We start from the raw sequence: 18,966 nt of genomic DNA, 5'->3' as shown, positions 1-18,966 counted from the left end.
CATTGGACAACTGCCCATCCTGTCCATGCATTAAGACGAAACTGGCGGCAGCTCTCACACCAATGGTAAAAAGCATAGCCTGAACCTGTAGGGGATAGGATTTAAAATATTTCCCTGAAAATCCACCAAGAATGGAGGGGAAATGTGACGCAATTCTGCAACCGGGTGAAAGATCAGAGCACCAGGGAGGATCCTGCACCAGACTAAACAGCTACAGGCTATATGTGCACATCAATGTCCACCCAAAGCCCTGGGCAACAGTTTTGGAGGTGGGTGGGTAGAGTACACCAGATACTCATGGCTCACAAGTGCCCAACCCAGGTTAAAATTACAGCTGGAGTTTTATAAAACAGTTTCTAATGGATCCAGTTGAAGAGCATAGGTTTTTGGGCACTGGACAATGTAGGAAAAGCAGAGCAAATTAAGGAAATTCTCAGATTTAATAAAATACCTACGCAAACCAATAAACATTAATAAACATCAATTCAAAAAATGCATTATGAGCTCGTCCCAAGCATATAAATGGAATTTTACCTGAAGTCTCTCTAGAGCTCTACCCTTTATGGTGAGGTCTTAAGAATGAAAGGTAAATACATGTAAAAACAAAGCACCAAGTTAGATTAAAAAGCCGGTAATTCCTGTAAACAGCTTTGTGGGATGTCTAGTTTGCTGCAGCAATCCTGCGTAGAGCCGGTCGCAGACAAGAACAGCAGCACAGCTAACTCGACCAAATCGTGCCCTGGCTCACAAGATGGGAAGGTATTGGTTGGTTCACTGCAGTTCAGTACAATGGAGAGTAATGCACACTTGATTATTGGTTACCCTATCGATGGCGGCGCTCCCTTGAGCAACACTGCTGGGTTCACTTAAAACACAAGCAAGGAGGCATTTCTATTCATCAAAACATTTAACTGAAATCTATTGTGTTTCTCAAATGTATTTAAAACCTGAAACTTCATTTTCAAATGATAACGGATAAATATATATATAGCTTCCAGTAATTTCGGAATGATTTGCTGCCACGTTGGGAGCACTCTGACATTGTTTTACTGATGCAAAACAGAACCAGTGCGAGGATGGCTGACAACACTATTTAACATACTATGAAAATGCCATTTCTTGTACGATGTATACCAGTGCATTATGGAACTTGGAGTGCCTTTGAATGTCACATGACTGTTACGTAGCACTTGCCAATAATTTAAATACAACCTACCTGTGAACAAGGCGTAAGGACGCCGAAACGCGTAAGGTGTGAGTGGCTGATGGAATTAAATTGCTTGAACTGCACCAGACCGGGCTCGGCAAATCTTCTTTAAATATATATATATATATATATATATATATATATATATATATATATATATATATATATATATATATATATATATATATATATATATATATATATATATATATATATATATACATACATACACACATACACACACATTCATTTCCAGCGCTGCTCTCCCAGCAGTCAACATGTCAAACTTGAATTTCAAGATATCACGATATTTAACAAAGCTGATTTTCAGCTGCTCCAGAAATACGGAAGCTAGGTAAAGCAGGCATCTACAGTCAAACACCGTGAATACCAAACAGGATCAAGTCAGGAACAGATTAACAACTGTAATGTGACAGGGGATTAGGAAACCAGAGAGAGAGTTAAATCAGATGTCTACACATGAAAAAAACTTTCCCTCATACCTTTGAGCTGTGAGGCTTATTTATATGTACCAACAGAAAATGCCTCACCTTTGTTCCAAGTTTCAAGGTGCTTAAATACACCGCAACACAGGGCGTGACTCCAAGGACTCTACTGCAGTCACTTGGTGAGCACGGTCTTATCCTTGGATTCAGTTGAGATAAGGAAACAACCTGGTTATCCTTCCTGCTTTAATACATTTGTTGTTATCTTCTTCCGTTCCCACAGCAGGAACGCGTCACTAATTTTAATGACTGATCTCTATCAATGACCCAGCAAGTCAACGTCGTCTCCTCCTACTTCAACACCCTCCGTAAGCTTTGCAAGACCTACAGATAGATCCCCACCGGAACCAGAAGGACGGTTACCCAGGCCCTAGTCACCAGTAGGCTGGACGATGGCAACGCCCTCTACGCTGGAAACACGGCCAAACTCCAAAAGAGACTCCAACGCATACAAAACGCCTCCACACACCTCATCCTCGACATCCACAGCCACATCACTGCCCACCTGAGGGACCTGCACTGGCTCCCAGTCAACAAGAGGATCACCTTCAAGCTCCTCACCCACGCTCACAAAGCACTCCACAATGCCGGACCAGCATACCTCAACAAGCGACTCACCTTCTACACCCCCAACCGTCAGCTCCGCTCCGCAGACCTCGCCCTCGCCACCACCCCACGCATCCACCAAACGACCACCGGCAGCAGATCCTTTTCCCACCTCGCCACCAAGACATGGAACACCCTCCCCATCCACCTGCAACAGATCCAAGACCTGCTTACCTTCAGGAGACTTCTCAAGACCTGGCTGTTCGAACAGTAGCAGCTCCCCCCTCCCCTCAGCGCCTTGAGGCCCTCACGGGCGAGTAGCGCGCTCTACAAATTGATTGATTGATTATTTAGGTTTCTTTTCCAAATCTCCTACGCCTCACTTTGTAGAATATGTAACCACTATACTCTTTGTTTTCCTGAAACCGCTCTGATCACCAAAACAGATGCAGTTTTTTTTTATTGGGGGGGGGTTAGCCATGGTCCATCGTCTAACAGAATCGGATTCACTCTCCCCATGCTATGTTTTACATCAGGACTAAATAACCTGCACACTTCTTACTGCAAGTGATAGCATTTTGCCTGATCACTTCAGCACAGGCTTCTAAAAAGAATTGCACTTCTGTACCAGAGCTGGTGGACCAATACTTTGCTTCTGCCGTTTCCATTCTTTGTCCAATTTTTATTCATCCTTGTGTGTGAACTGTGCCTTCAGGTTACAGTAATTCAAAGCCAATAGTATCTTTTCCTTCTGCCAGTAAATGTATTAACACTAAAAGAGTTAGTAGTCCTCCTGTTCTAGGTGTGCCTGTCTGTAACAAAACGCCCCTCCCGCTATAACAAATACGTGTTTTTTTGGGCTAATATAAAATGTCATCTGCAGAACTTACTAATAGCAAAATCTGTGGTAGGAAGTTTTGCATACAGAATTATTTTTATTGTACTGCATAGTCAATGGACGCTTGAGGAAAGTTTACACATTAAAAGAATCTAGTCTACAGCACAATGCCCCTTTCCATAAAAGAGGTTGACCCTGGTTACACAGTTGTAGAACTGTTCCGACATCAGGTATCAGAAGTACCGACTGGAAAAACGAAACCTCAACTGATAAAACCCTAACTTAGTGCAAGCAAATTAAGTATGGCCCTGAAAAACTTCAAACAATTAAGACGCCAAAAATGACAGATGCTATGCTAATCTGTAGACCTAACAAAGGATTCATTTACACGGACACCCAGGAAAGCAGAAAACACAAAACAGTTTCAGACTTTATGGGCATTCATTTATCTTAGAGCAGTTTCGGTCCTAGACCCTAGACAAACGGTGGTGTTCGCAAGGGATATTAACAAAAAACACTGTCATCCTGTGCTGAAATGAGATCTCCGCTCCTGCCTTAAATATGGAACCGAAACCCCGAAAGAAAAGAACATCAACAAAAAGCTTCGAAAGCTCTTGTCATAGCATTCACATGAAGGGAAGCAGGTCTGCATGTCAACCTTTCCAACCCTACCCTGGGAACCTCCTGGGTGATGCATCAACCTCGGGCAGAATGCACAAAGGCATTTCCAGAACAGGCCCAAGGTCATAACTTGTGTCTGCCGAGGAAGCCAAGAGGAAATTGTAGGCGATAGAGCGCAGCATTACGTCTTGGCACTCGGCCAGCTTTGTTCATACGATTCCTGTCTATTTTTCCCCCTCAAAGTTAAAAAGAAAGATAGCTTCCAGATGCATTTAATATGCTTTGTTTTTAAGTAATCCAGCTGCTTAAATTTACCAGAGTCCTTGGTTAGGCTCACGTTTTTGATTAAACTTTTCTGCAACGCCTGTGATTGTTTCTCAACTCCAAAAACAGCAACACTTGGCACCCCAATTCACCCCACATTGCTTTTTAGAAAAACAGTCTATGAAATAAAGAACATTAAAGTGTATCCAACTGCATGGATTTTCTGTCACCCAAATACACCTGGATGGCTTGTATACTAATAACCGGTTTGTAACTAGTGCTTTATTCTGCCTCTTCTAAGCGCTGTTAATAGCACAGTACCCATTGATGTTAACAAATTCGATGGTATTCAATTTACTAATTTTGGGAGCACCGAAGTTGGAGATGGCCTTGCTGCGATCTGAACTTGTGATGTGCAGCAAACATTTAACTCACTAAGCCATCTTGTTTGGCTTCACTGAGCCATAACTAGATAGTCTGTCCTTTAAGTGAGCCACGACCTTCCAAGGCTGGGCACTGGAAAGCAAAACCTGCCTGCCTGTTGCAGGCCAGAGCTGCAACACAACGTTACATTCAGTCCTTTTGTGGCATAGGAATAAAAACAGACACGGTGGCTACTGTTTTTAGGTCTGACATGAACCCAAAACTTTTCATTTTTCGAAAATTACTTGTATACTATACGTTCTTGTAGGGGTTTCAGACAGTCCTTTTCACCAATTGGGCTGATTTTCGGTCGTTTGCATTTTATTTCTGCCTACTACAAAATACAGCACGGGGCAGTCCACTTCAGCTAACTTCAGTGTGTGTGTCGATGTGCTCCTTGTGGAAGGGCTGAATGCACCCACTTAAAGTAATTCCCTTAAATGCCAGGCACTACTATGACAATGTGTGCTCTTAAAAACCCCAAAAAAGATTAGCTTTTTTTTCTTCTATAGAAAAACAAGCATGGCAAATCAAAACGTCTGGCAGCCAATGCCAAACAAATTGCCTTTGCCAATGCTCGTTTGCCATTGGTATTACAGAGTCTAATGCACTAATTAATTCCAACTGAATAACCAAGATATACACGTTGTACACTGGACGGTCAAAGGACTTCAATAACAAGTAGTCAAATTGTGGCTTGCTTTTAAATTCACCTGGTCAATGTTTTAATGGTCCAGTATGAAATGTTAACTAGATCTCTTGTTGCCTGCCGATTGTGGTTATTCGTTGTCCATTAAGACTCCATTTATAAATCTGTTGGGCGCAGCATTCGGCCTCCTATGCACCTGGCCGTGCCCACAATTACACATGCCACACCTCTGTGGATGTTTCCTAGATACGCTTTTAGAGCCGTCTCACCACTTTGCACTTTATTTAAAGCATTGGACACTGGGTTGTGACAGCTCAGTAAGTGCTTGTGTTAAAAAGATTAATCACTGTGCAAAATGCAGCTTTATATATCTGTGCCCGATGAAGTGAGTGTTATCTGGTTAGTTGATAACTTAGAGCACCGCAGGGCCACACAAAAGCAACAACCACTGCTGGCATCAAGAAAATACACGATGAAGCTGGAAGTCATAGTGGATGAGGAGGAGAAAGATTTATTGCTGTAGGAGAAACTCCAGGAACCACTGTGCAGCCTACCACAGCCCTGACCGCCTTCCCAGCTTCTCACTTCCATCGATAACTTCTGGAACATACCACTGCCCTGAGGTAACACACATGACCATCACGACAAACCACTAAAGTACAGATATAGCAGATAAAGAAACAAGCCAGATACCACAACTATATAAATAACACATCATGTACCTCAAGACAAGCCATGGGTTGGCCAACTGCCTATCTCCTAAGAAGTACCATTTCTGGATGAAGGGGTCCTTCGACTTTAAAAAGAGGAGGGCGCAAACACAATCTGATCTCACCCGTGGAAGAAAATGGCTACGTTATTTATAAACTGCTCCTTTATTCGACTGTAAAAAAGCAAAACAAAAAAATATATCACAAGGGTGAGGACACAATAACCGTGGGGCACAAAAGGCACTACATCAGATCATGCGCCTAAAACAAAGGCGTGATCTGTGCGATTTCCTGTGCAGTTAAATCGCACTGGGCCGGCTTCTATGAGGGGTCCTTCCAGTGCAGCCTATTTTGGTGCTGCTTCAGGAAACAGGAAATGTGCTGCCTCGTCTGAGGCGCAGGGGTTTGTTTTCCATTTTAAGAAGACGACGACGACACACAATGCGGCAAGTGTTGCATAACAGGAGGAATGCGGGCCAGTCACGGAGAAAGAATGGCGGCGCATTCTTTCCCACCATTCTCACTGGTGTAACTATATCCACACCTCTGGCTCGGAGGCCCGGATGAAACGCCGCCGAGAGCTGTGGAGGGCTCCTCCTGCCTTTGAAAATATGGAAGAAACAGCTTTGTGATGCGACTCCCTTCACAGGCGGCAGCTTTCTAGTTTTTGCTTACGGTTATTCAAGCCTGGACACAATTTGAAAATAGGAGGGTGCCTTTTGGTGTCGCGCTGTCGCCTTGTGAAGCAAAGTCCCTGAAATGAATGAAGTTTTGTACACGCGGTAGCCAAGGCAACTGAAGGCAGCAGATCATTCCAAGCCCGACTGCGTCACAGGCGACATTAAGGGCTTCTGAGGAGATGGTCACAAAAAGATGGCAAGGGAGTGCTTTGTGACAAGCTGCCCTCCGTGGGTGTCCCCAAACAAGTCTCACAAATCCTCTGTTAGAGCTGGAGGACAATAACATCCCTACATGGGTTTGTAGCACTCAATCCGCAAAACATCAGTATATGTGCACAGTTAAGACTTGTGTCCATGATTGCTATTTTGCCTGCTTGTTTCCCCCTTACACGATTTCCCAAGATTATGGGCAAGCAGACAATTCGTTTGGGGAACTGTGCAGTTGAACATGTTTGGACCAGTTTGTCACCTCACATGGAAAGAATTTTAAAATCCGGTGAAAAACCTGTTCATACACCCCAATAAATATTGGGTAGGTGAAAATAGTAGGGAAGATAAAAGGCAAAATATTTTCTCTTATTGGCAGAAACAACTGCCTTTACAAATACATACATTAGTACGTTGTGCTTAATTATTTAAGAACTTTCTTGCATGTGTTGGGCGCTTGGGGCATTTTCACAAACAAAATGCACGCTGAACTCTCACGCTATTTTACAGTACCTTCGTGTGTGCATCAGGGCAGGATATGGCATCGGCAATATTTGGGAATACTCAAACAGTCTTGACTTTGTCGTTGTTCTCACCAATTTAATGGACATCTCTCAGACCCTGATCTGGAAACACCCAATATGTGTCAGTCTTCGATAATCTCAATAAAACCTCTTGAAAAAAACCTTCATTTTGTAAATCCTCGATTAGTGGCCCAATCATTTTCTGTGCTCGCCCCTTCACTCCGGAACTCTTTTCCTCCTAATATTAAAAGTAACAATGTACACAGCCTTATGGAAAATAATTCAGGCTGCTTTTTTGCTGAATAAAATTCTTCCACCTTAATAGGATTCATCACTAAACACATCGCTGAAGATAGCCAGCATCCCAAAAACATTCAAAGAAACTTACACAATGAGTACAGTCAAACAATCTCTGAAACCATGCAGAGGGATAACCCCACCTCTCCCTGCGAAGAAAGGTACGAGGCCCTACAAATGACAGAAACATACCAGAGAGATGCTGGACAGTACAATACACGTACGACTGCAGAAAAAAATCCAGTCAACAGGTGGATTTTCACAGGTTTCAGTGGCACCAATGAAGTTAAATCTCTGCAGATACGGATTCTGTGAATCAAGATCTGTCATTTATATGTCCAAGTTGGGGTCAGATTGGGGTCCAATCCACAAAAACTTTTGGATAACCAATTGCTTCTTGCCTCATAGGAAAGCAAATCAAAGCAGAGTCTTTCAGTAAAAAGAAAGAAAGTGCCCAATGGGCAGCCATCTTTAGCTTTCTTTTTGGCAGCTGCAGAGAACCAAAACTCCTCCATAAAAGCCCAGATGGGAGGGTTGAGCATGGCTGCTCTAATCAAGACGCCCATGTCAGAGAGCTGCGTTATAATTATAAGTATATGACCATTAAATATATGTTTTGCGATCGAAGCAAGACAACTGGAGGAGCAATGCTTGAGAAAATGATTTTAATCATTAGTCAGCTCAGTTTTTATAAAATTTTTGTTAAAGTTCAATCTCAGCCATTGTCCTTGTCGATTCGATCACAGATCCGTGCATATAGGCATATCTAGTTAAGTTTAGAATATTTTACCCATACATTATACAGGCAATTCACAACCGTAGTAAAGATCATACAATTGAGGTAAATGCAAACCATTTCCACCAATAAACTCGAGTCTTCAGAGAGGGCTCTGGATTACCCTCTGGGCACATGTTGCTAGTATCACATATCTTGCGTAGAAGAAGGGGGCTAGATACTCAGCTGATAATCTAACCAATATTCCAGCTGTTCGCTCTACTGCAACATAACCTGATTCTCCACAGAAACACTGCTGCAGTGTAACTGCTCTGATGTCCTTCATATCTCGCCCCTGTCCATTAGGTGGTCACCTTTGTGGGCCTCCCCAGCAAAATCACTAAGAATTAAATTCCATGCTCGGTTCATATCAGGGTTTCTCAGTCCTCGTTTAGACTCCATATGCACAAACAAACTTTCGCATTGGTTCCATCAGCCAGTCAATGTTCCTTTATTGCATAATTACTTAAAGTCTTTACAATATGTGTGCAAAAAGTCCAAAATATACATCGGTAGCTAACAGTGCATGAGATGCATATAGTCTTAAAAGACAAGCCTAGGTAGAATCGATTTTAAATAAATACCGTAAAAGTTTAAGAATCCTAATTTGTACCTGAAACCAAATAGTGACTCTATTCCGAGCACACTAGTTTGATTGTGCAAAACAGTACAGGAGTTTGTGTGGGCTGGTAGAGCAGATTGTTATCTAGTCGTGTAATAAGCAGGCGACTAGTAAAAACAATTAACAAGTTCCATCTGTCTGTTTCTGACTCCCACCTGGAAAACTTGGTCCTGCCATAGCTTTCAAGCTCAGAGATTTTTGCTTTGCACTAGTGTCGAAGGTAGGTCAGCAAACCCATCTGTAGCTATGATCAACTCACCCTTGAAGCAGCAGTCCAGCGCTATTCAAGCTCTGCTGAGTCATTAAGTAAATTAACCTGATCCCACAACAAACTACTGTCTGGCCGCATCATTTCCTACCTTGCATGGCAGAACAAGATGTTCAGATTGATAAAGAGGCGACTCTTGTGATGGTGATCAGGATTTAGACATGAAAGGAAGATTCAAGAGGCTGTTGTCATAAATGGGAGACTAACTGTCCTGCTAAGGCCCTACCAAGACTCAACTCCAATCCAGAAGTGTGATCTTGGTAGCACTGCTACAAACTATTAAATTTCACACCATTTAGGAAGAAATGGACCTATGTTTTTTGGCAAAGAGGAGACAAGTCCTCAATTAGTACATCGGATATGGACAAATGTACGCAGGAGGTACAGCGGCACAAAGAGGCTCACTATCAGATTCATCAAACCGACAAAGGGCTTGACACCCCCCTTTAGTACTCTATCACATGACCAATGGGCACTGAAAACACGAACAGAAAAACAGGATTTAACACAAACTACTTTATAAATCACTGACTCAGATGTACTTGTGGGTTGGAGGTACCTGCTTTCTTGTTAAATGGGCTTTGTATGAACACAATTTAAGAAAGAAGCGGTGGAGGGTCAATCTGTCAAAAGGCGACCATGCTAGGCCGATCTGTTTTCTTAAGTGCATCAGTCTGCAGAAACCCAGGTTCTGGGGTTTTTAAGTGCAATTTTCATTCCGGTGTATTGTGGTGCAATTTTAATTCCAGGGTTCTACAGTGTAATTTTTAAAGTGCAAGGTTAATTAGCAGCAGAAGGGATGTGGAGAAGAGATCCCACAGCCTAAACACTTTGTAACTCACCAATGCACAGAGGAGATCCACAGCCTCAAGCACCAACTCCTGGTGGCCGATGCGGGCCACGCCAAGCTCCTCGAGGTCCTGATGGGAAATCTGTAGCAGCTGTTCTCCGTTTATCTTCTCACGTTCAAAGTTGGGGACGTAGCACTGTAAAGAGTCATCCAGACCTAATGAGAAAAAGCAGAGGTATTAGTGGGACCAAGTGGAAGAATGTAGACCTCAGTAAACTTCATAAGGTCATAAAAACATAGCATTCTCATGGAACGGACAACCATGAGAAAAGAGATTTCAGCTATTGGGTCAATTCTCCTAACTATTATCGTGGTTTCTACATATACGAAATGAAATCCTGCAGGCCTTCCATTATTTAGTTGTTCATACGTTGGCTTTTTGATTCCCCTACAAAAGAACTTTGTCTCAGTCACTTAAATAAAAGAAGCAGCACTGAACCTTTCTTTAAATCAGTAACATAATCTGGCATTTATGAACTGCATACAATGGATCACCACAAGCACAAAGAACAGAACGAAGAATGGTTTAGGTCCGTGCGAGCTTACAAAAGCTATTATCAACACTGTCCACATGTACAGTAAAACGACAGCACCATAGAGGCTTCACGAGCAAGACAGTAGGGATCTCTACATAGTTCAGTGGTACAGACTAATACTTTTGTGGTTTAGTAGAAAAAGGATTCAGGCACATTATTCAAATTCTTTTACACAGTATCAATATTTAAATGGTTACCCAACAGATGTCCTTCATCCAGTCTGCGACATTTATCGTGCATGTGTGGAAGTTGGCTTTGGTGGTGGAGGGGTTCTCGGACAGTGAGAGGATGAGTTGTGTGTCATCAGCGTAGGAGATGATACTGAATCTGTGTGATCGGACGTACCGGCTAGGTGGGTCATGAAGATGTGGAAGAGGGTCGGGCTGAGGGATGATCCTTGGAGGGATCCGCAGATCATGCTCTTGGGCTCTGAAGCGAAAGGTGGTAGGCGCATCCTTTGGGTTCTGCCGGTGAGGTACAAGGCTATCCATCAGAGGGCATTTCCTTGGATCCCGATGTCGTGGAGACTGTTGAACAGGATGTGGTGGGAGACTGTGTAAAATGCGGTGGACAGGTCCAGTAGGATGAGGACTGCTGTTTCACCACAGTCCAGGAGGGCTCCGATGTCATTGGCTGCGATCAGGGCTGTCTTGATGCTGTGGTTAGCTCAGAATCTTGATTGAGAGGGTTCAAGAGGTTGTGGTCTGAGGGGGTGGTTGCTGGTTTATTGCTTTCTTGAGGACTTAAGTTGGAAAGGAAAGCAATTAAATGGGACAGTAGTTCTTTAGTCCAGCTGGGTCGGCTGAGGATTTCTTCAGCGAGGACCTCACTTCAGCGTGCTTCCAATATCTATATAATCTATATCAGTATCTACATAATCCAATATATATATATATATATATATATATAAATAAAATTCACAATGAAAAGGAAGTGAAATAAATTCAAATGTGGCATGCCAAGAATAAATCCCATTTTAGCATAGAAGACTATCATTCATATTTCAATTAGCTGTACCATGGTGGCCCTCTGTTTAACTTCGGGTTGCAAAATATTAACGTAAGAGTAAGCAGGAAGAACAGGCTACTTGTTTTTGTTGTTGCATGGGCAGACAACAGTGATGCCACATCTACCATGGTGCTTGCTGTTACCACAAAGCAACAACTGTAATGATCGTATTGATATATTTGACTGTGGTGCTGCTTTAGAAGGGTTATCGGTTGTTAAGAGACAGTGCCTATAGCAAGAGGCCAGGAGATACTTCCTTCTATACCTGCTGAAATTGGGTAGCTAACAAAAGCACAGAAGTAACTCATGTGTCTCAAAGCCACTGAAACAACGAAAATCAAGGAGGAACACAACATTCTTCTACTCAATACTCACTACAGTCGAACATTTCTGCAGCCAGCTACCAAATGCCACCTTCAGAACAGTGCATTTTATTAGTTATAAGCACTTTGTCAATAGGTGCTTCCTGGTGGTGTAGAATTAAAAGTGTTGATAACAGATTTTCACAGACCAGAAGCAGGAGCACAAAAATAGCAGTGGAAAGATAGGAGGACAGGTAGATACTGAACTATGAATTAGGTTACGGCATAAAGCAGATCAGAGTGGTGTGGTTAGAAGAATGATCAGGCTGTGGGTCTCTCAGAACTTGGATCTATGCTCACTGGAAGCCTTCTTGCATAGGTGGGAGAGGTCAGGGTGAAAAAAAGGGTCGTCATTTAGGTACTGAAAGTTAGGATTAAAACTGTGGGACGTTACAATGGTAGAAATTAGTGACCGATTACAAGCGGGACCCCAATGACCATTTTAGGAGGCATTACCGAGGAATTCCTAATTCTGGTTCCAATTCCCCAGGTCATTACTCATTTCCTCTTAGTATTTCTCCCGGAGACTCCACCTAATTTCAGCAGATTGAGTCTCCGAGTTAGAGACACGATAATAGAGGAGTTACTATTGTAATTCTGATTATGTTACGAAGGAAGTCGATCATGGCGATAGTCAATCGAGCATTTTTGCCCAAAGACAATATGCCTCCGGTGAACAGAAAACACAGAACGTCAAAATGTCAGCCCAGGCTTCTGCTTCAAGACTCCGCAGTGAGAAGGAATCCTGCTTCCATTCCCAAGCCCAACACCCTGCTAAGGGCAGGCCGGCTGCACCCTAGACACAACAGGCATCCGAACAAAAACATCCCGAATATTCCTCCAAAACAGGAGGGATGAGGACTGCACGGGGCCGCATTAGTCATTCCTGTCACTCCCGCCTAAATGGAGGCTCCAGTGAGGGAGAAAAGGCAGTCTGGGTCACGAGACCCGGTCTGACAACACAGTGTGCGCGCGCGCCATTTATCCCACGAGCTGCCAGCGGCGGACAGCAAAGGCGCGTCTAGACTCTCCCGCCTAAAATAACCAAGAGCCTGGCTGGCAGATAGGTGTGAGTTCACCCGGAGGACCCGAAGCAAAGGTCGCCCGGGCTCAAGGATACACTCCGCAGGGGGTATGTGATCCCTCAGCGGTGAGTGCTGAGCGCAGGCTCCTGTTTCTATCCCCGCTGACTGGGGGGCCCGTCCTCGAGCAGAAAAAACAGGGTGGGACTGCGATTTCACTGTCACTACAGCTCCAGCAGGAATCAATTAGACACCGCGGAAAGCGACCTTGTAATTCCGGGTCAGATGGCTCCGTGGGCCAATCCACCCCCTGCAAGAATCTGTACTTGACCTTTGGTCGCAGGCTCTGCTCCTGGGATGTTCGCTCGGCCCCCTGATGTCTATAAAATGAGCATCACCGTGTCGGGTAATCATAAACATCTGTTGCACAGCGTCAAGATACCCTTTACGGTTAAAGTGCGATTTACAATGGCTTGCCATGTTCACAAGAACTGGAATGGTTCCAGTGCATTGCACTACCGTGTCAGGATCCATTAAAAACATGCCGGAGCCCTTACACTCTGGGTATGAAAGCCACTAGCAAGCACGGTAAGGTGGGAGGGAATAGTTCGAGTTGGGTACTTAGTTGGCGAGCCATGTTTTGTTTTTGCTAAATACTGTAGTGACACTGTTTCGACATACTATTCAATTTGGCCTAAAGGAGCAACAAGGAGATGAAGTGAAAAACAGGACATCCCACACTTTGATTAAGTAGGAAAGTAGGATCTAAACCCAGATCTACAGATTTCACAGTTAGCAAGATAATTATTATACAACATGAAAATGTAAACGTTGTATTGCCACGTCCTGGACTATCCTTTTTAAAATGAAGATAAAAAGGCGAGTGAAACCAGTTGGTTAGATTGAAGTGAACAGGCTACAACTCACAAAGACACCCATTTCTACAGCACAGGACTGGATACATTATCAAGACCATACATGCAGTGGAAAAATTGAGAGATATGTCCCCGATTTGGAACGTAAAGTTTGTCTTTCTGTCCTATTTTATGCATCCACCTGGCCGAGGCATACACATTTTACAGGCTGTCCAGGGTGGACCCCAGTCTGTTGCCTGGTAATGGTTAGCCCTGCTAAGAGCCCAAGGCGGATGACTGTAAGCAGCCGGAGTCCAACACCCGTCCTTAACCTTGGATCAGATTCATGAAGTCCCTGCTGGTGTCAAACAGATGTTTCTCTGATTCCTGCCAAGATGGTGGCTGGTGTCCAGACAAACCTCAGACAAGTCTTCTTATGGGGCCACGGCTTAACACCGTCTACCAGGCCTTATCTGGTTTCAGTTACAGCCAAGAGAGGCTCACTTGTGCATTCCAGTGCATCTGGCGGAAGCAAAGAACCCTGGCAGCACTCCCTCCTTGCAATCGGCAGTCAAAGCATCCGTTTATTGGCTCACCACGTTTAGCCTGTTTTGACATCTGCATTATCAAAACACTGCCCAAGCGTGATACACACATTGGTGAACTGTAGCCTGTCTTCTTAATATAAAATGGGTTGTCTTCACAAGTGGGGTTCAGGAATATGAATACCCACCGAGACTAACTGGAATAAAATATATTCAACAAGCCTTAGCACAGTCGTTCGTTTTAGCTTTTGTAGTTAAAGGAGTTTTAACACACTACCCGGAAGAAGCATCACCTGCTTCAATAAACTGAATCAACAGACACGAGATTCAGAGGTGGCAGGGCAAAATGTATGTGGTTACTTAACACGCAATACACATGTACAGGCAAGGGAAGCTCCCTCGCATGCACAGAATAATATAGGCAGATGCAGTGAACAAATATCCCAAACTCCCACGCGGGTGCTGCATGTTCAACAGCAGAGTCAGGAACTACAACGCACACAGGACTAACAGCACAGACACCCGTGCAAGGAGGGAGGGTGAGAGGGAGAGAAAGGGGTTGAGGGAGGGGGAAGGAGAGGGAGAGAGAGCGAGAGAGAGCGCGCGCAGGTACATTTGTTTGCTGGTGCAGATATCAAGAGGAGTATGGCATGGTGTACAATAATGTGTCATGGTGTGTCGGTGCATATGGTGTGATGTGAAAGATTTCTTTATGCTGGTGTGTGTTTGCAAGTTGGTGCATGTGATTGTTAAGGTGTGTGGGATGTGTGCTAGGGTGTCCGCATGTGCACAAGTTTGAATTTAAGCAGGTATTTGCGTTCTCGTGTGAAAAGGTGTGCCTAACAGATTAGCGAGGGGTGGGAGGCATACATTTTCCCATGAATTCACTGCAAAAATACCTGTCCTGGGAACTAAATGTGTCGCATGAGTCCTTTATAAACATCACACGAATATGAACCATGAATAACATCACACCAAAACGCACACAACCATACATTACATATTTGGATGTCTTTATTTCACAAAACGCAGTGATGTAAAATCTATATTTTGCGGGACCTTTCTCAGGACATTGAACGAATAACGGCTATTTATTTAGAAGAGGTACGTAATAAAGTTAAATAGGACCGTGAATTTTGAATTTAGACTAGTGAATCCCAGAGACTTTGCTTTGAAGCACCAGCTGCGGGAAGGTGCCAGTCCACACAAGTTTAGAGATTTACCACTGCACTGGTAAAAAGCAAACAGAAAACTGGGACAAAAATATCCCTCGCTAATGATTAAGATAATGGAGGAATTGCATTTTTAAATTTAACATTTTAACATCCAACTACTAATTAGAAGTTTTCATTGGAACATTTATCTGACTTCTTGGAACATCAATGTTATCAAGGTTCTAATCGTACTATCGTAAAATGAACAAGCCAACAGGGTGGGTTTCACATAGACCCCAAAAGTGCCATTTCCGTAATTTCTAGATTTGGATCCATTTATTTGTTTATTGTCAAGCTTTATGCAGGAAACATGTATGCACTTGTTCAAGCCCGGACCACTTAACGTTTGGAAAGGTTATTTTAAAGAGGTCACTAACTGTAGAAAAATAAACTTATCTTTTTCGAGTCCTGGCCCTCAAACATACACCAATAATAAGCATTGGAGAATGTAGCTTTGTATTACGTCTGCTTGGGTTTTGAGTTCCGTTGTATTAAACTGCTAAGAACTACCAGTTCCATTAATATTTGGCTGCAAGAGGACGCAGAGACCAAATCAGTGAGAGATTTCACAAAGGCCTGTTGTGCACATCTCAGTATGAAAGTAAGGACAATGCTGGAGTCCACTTGGCACCCAGAGTGTTACAGGCATGTAAATGGAAATTTAGGGGAACCCCGATATTGCATGTGCCCCTCACTATCAAAGAACCCAGAAAATGTGACCCGAAAGTAAATCGGTGCAGGATTTGTGTCAAAAGACACAAAACTGAACAGAACGTACTTCTCAATCTGGAAATAAGGAGTCCTAGGGGACTTAAAGGCCAGCCCAAATTGCTACTTACATATCCCAAAAAACAAATATTTAATCTCCTTTCCTGCCATATGATTCTCTTTCCACAATGAAGTGGGCGCTGTTATTATTAGCAACAAAAATGCGGCATCTCTGAGGACGTGCTTCAACAGGTACACTGTGCAGCCTCTGAAGACGGTAGAAAGGTTTGCAGTTTACATACCCGGGAGGTCAGAGCCAGTAAAAGTATGCCTCCCGTGTCGAGAGCAGCCAGAAAGAGAAGTAAGTTTGGCATCAGTAACAACAAAGGCTTTCAGAAATCATTTTTTTTGTAAAGTCTCTGGGGGGGAAATCATAGAGTGTCGCCAATCTAAGAAAAATACATCTGGGAGGGAGGGGTTTGAGGACTGGGAGATGCCGCCTTGTTCCAATTACAGCAGGTTTATCATGTCATCCGAAGAGCCACAGTCAAACTTCATGAACACAGTAACTCACAGCAACCCCAAAAACATTGGTTTTATGATTACACATACATTTTCCACTTAAATCAAAGAAGATGGTATGATTTTGCCATGATGTTCACACAGAGCTCCTTGCACAGCCAAGAGCACAAGAAGAACAGGCTTTGATCAACATATGGAAGAGAGGGGAAAAATGTTTTTGTCTCTGGAAATACCAAACGTGTTTAGATTTGCCCCGGATTTTTGAGGAGACCACTTCACAAAAGAGCTAGACAGCCAAAATATACAAATGTGCTTGGGTCATGACCAACAGTCCACAATGGCAAAGTAAATACAGAGCATTTTGTTGCGGCTGCATTCCTCACTTTCATCAACTGAATGGCTCATAACAGTCATGCAACCGCGTGCTCATATGTTGTGTAGAAAACACTTGCCCCAAAGTTTCACAAAGTTGGCCCATATTGTTGCCACCAATAACCTACCTCTCAACCATTTCAGTCTCCAAGGAGAGAGTAATCTTGCTGAAACTAATGGAGATGAAAATGTGTTTTGGAGGGTAAAGAAGGTTTTCCGGCTGGGTAAGCCTTGAGAAGTTATTGGAAGGCGCCTCCCCATTCTAGAAGGTGAAGACGAGTCCAAGGTGAAAAACACCACAAGAAAAGAGGGAAAGTTCAGAGATATGCATTAATAGTACACAAAGGTAAAGCTGAACAGCTGAGTGACTGCCCTTCTAATTCTCCACCAAGAAGTCCCTTTGGTCCTCCATGGAGGCAGAAGACATGCCCCACATAGATTGACAGACTGAATCTGTGCTGGCATGTCCATTACCTCATCAGCCTCATCCCATCAACTCAAAATGTTAAAGATGACTTTCATCATCCTACAACAAGTCAACATCATGGTTCCACAAGCTACCTGGTTTTTGGGGAGGGGGGGGGGGGGGGTCTGACTGAGATAGATAGATAGCACAAACACAATTTTACTAATGGTTATTCTGATACATTTAAACACCATTTAAATATTACCATTTACATAGGAGCAGTGATAGAGTTAACGATTTCGCCTTGTCCTATTTATTAAAAACAAAAACAAAAAAAAAGATAACATTTTGCAGGAGTACGTCACCACAGGCTGTTAAATAGGTTGCAGTGGCTTGAGGGGTACTACGAACAAATGATCGGCGGGGGGGGGGGGGGTGCGGCGCACTGAGGCCTCACTGGGCAATTGCCCGCGACGTGCCAGCTATTTACGATGACACTTAATTCCTGTGACTAAAGCGCCAAGCAGAGGCGAGAAGCTTCTGCCCGAGAGACCGAGCACGTGACACGGAGCTCTGCAAACGCCCCAGGGACGGCGCGTGGGAGAGGCGCACAGCTGGGCTGCTCCGGCGAGGGAACTGCCCCGCGAGCCCAGATTTATAGGTCCAGCTGGGAGGCCGACTACCTCGAACCTTGGGCCTTTTGTACCAAGAAAATAGATAACAGTGCAACACACAAGGTCGACGACAACAGCGGGGATGCGCGTTAGATCCTGTTACAGGCATCTGCCTTCTAGGCAAGGCGGCTGGAAAAGGGGAGGAAAACCTGCATTCCTCCCCAAAAAAATCACAAGGGGTGGGTGTAGGGAATCGAAGCAGCAAAGTTATTAAAGTAACAGGGCTTTGTCGAGTTTTTCTTAACTTAAAGTACTTTTCCTCGTGAGCTTCCCCTACAAGCTGTGGTGGATCCGTCTCAAAGCAAAAGATTTACACATTCGAGCACAAGGTTACAAAAACATCAACAATAAGCGCGTAATACCCCAAAAATGATCATCGAGTCTAGAACGGGGTTTTGTTTTTGTTGCAATTTTTTGTTCTGAGTGAGTCCGGTATTCGGTAAAAGTAGGATGTATGCACAGTGTGATTCTTCATAAAAAAATGGGGGGGGGGGGGGGGGGGGGGGCTTGCGAAGGCGACTTTGAGACTATTTCAAACCTTTCCCATTTTGACGTGTACTCCCAGCTAGGATATAGCTAAGTGACAAAGATGTAACATATGGCTCACTGCCACTCCGTTTTTATTATTTCACTAAAAACAAAGCACGGTTTACACTATAATGCTCCTCTTATCCTCTTCCCAGCCCCCCCCCCTCAATCCCCCCACCTTCGAGATCAATTAAAGTCCGTCCTGAAGGATCCAGTCCCCCACCCCTG

General features: G+C 43.8%; 1 protein-coding gene across 1 annotated transcript in view; it reads right to left on the bottom strand.

Annotated features, from left to right (window-relative positions):
- Positions 1-18,966, bottom strand: part of CNKSR3 (CNKSR family member 3) — a 161,154-nt gene that overhangs the window by 82,922 nt on the left and 59,266 nt on the right. Inside the window, exon 2 of the mRNA XM_085611537.1 lies at positions 9,980-10,143. Coding sequence (XP_085467663.1) covers positions 9,980-10,143 — 164 coding nt within the window. The remainder of the gene's footprint in view (positions 1-9,979; positions 10,144-18,966) is intronic.

The sequence above is a fragment of the Triturus cristatus genome, chromosome 6, assembly GCF_964204655.1.
Source record: "Triturus cristatus chromosome 6, aTriCri1.1, whole genome shotgun sequence".
NCBI classification, from domain to species: domain Eukaryota; kingdom Metazoa; phylum Chordata; class Amphibia; order Caudata; family Salamandridae; genus Triturus; species Triturus cristatus.
Note: the sequence above shows the minus strand (reverse complement) of the source record. Positions and strands in the feature narration are given on the sequence as shown.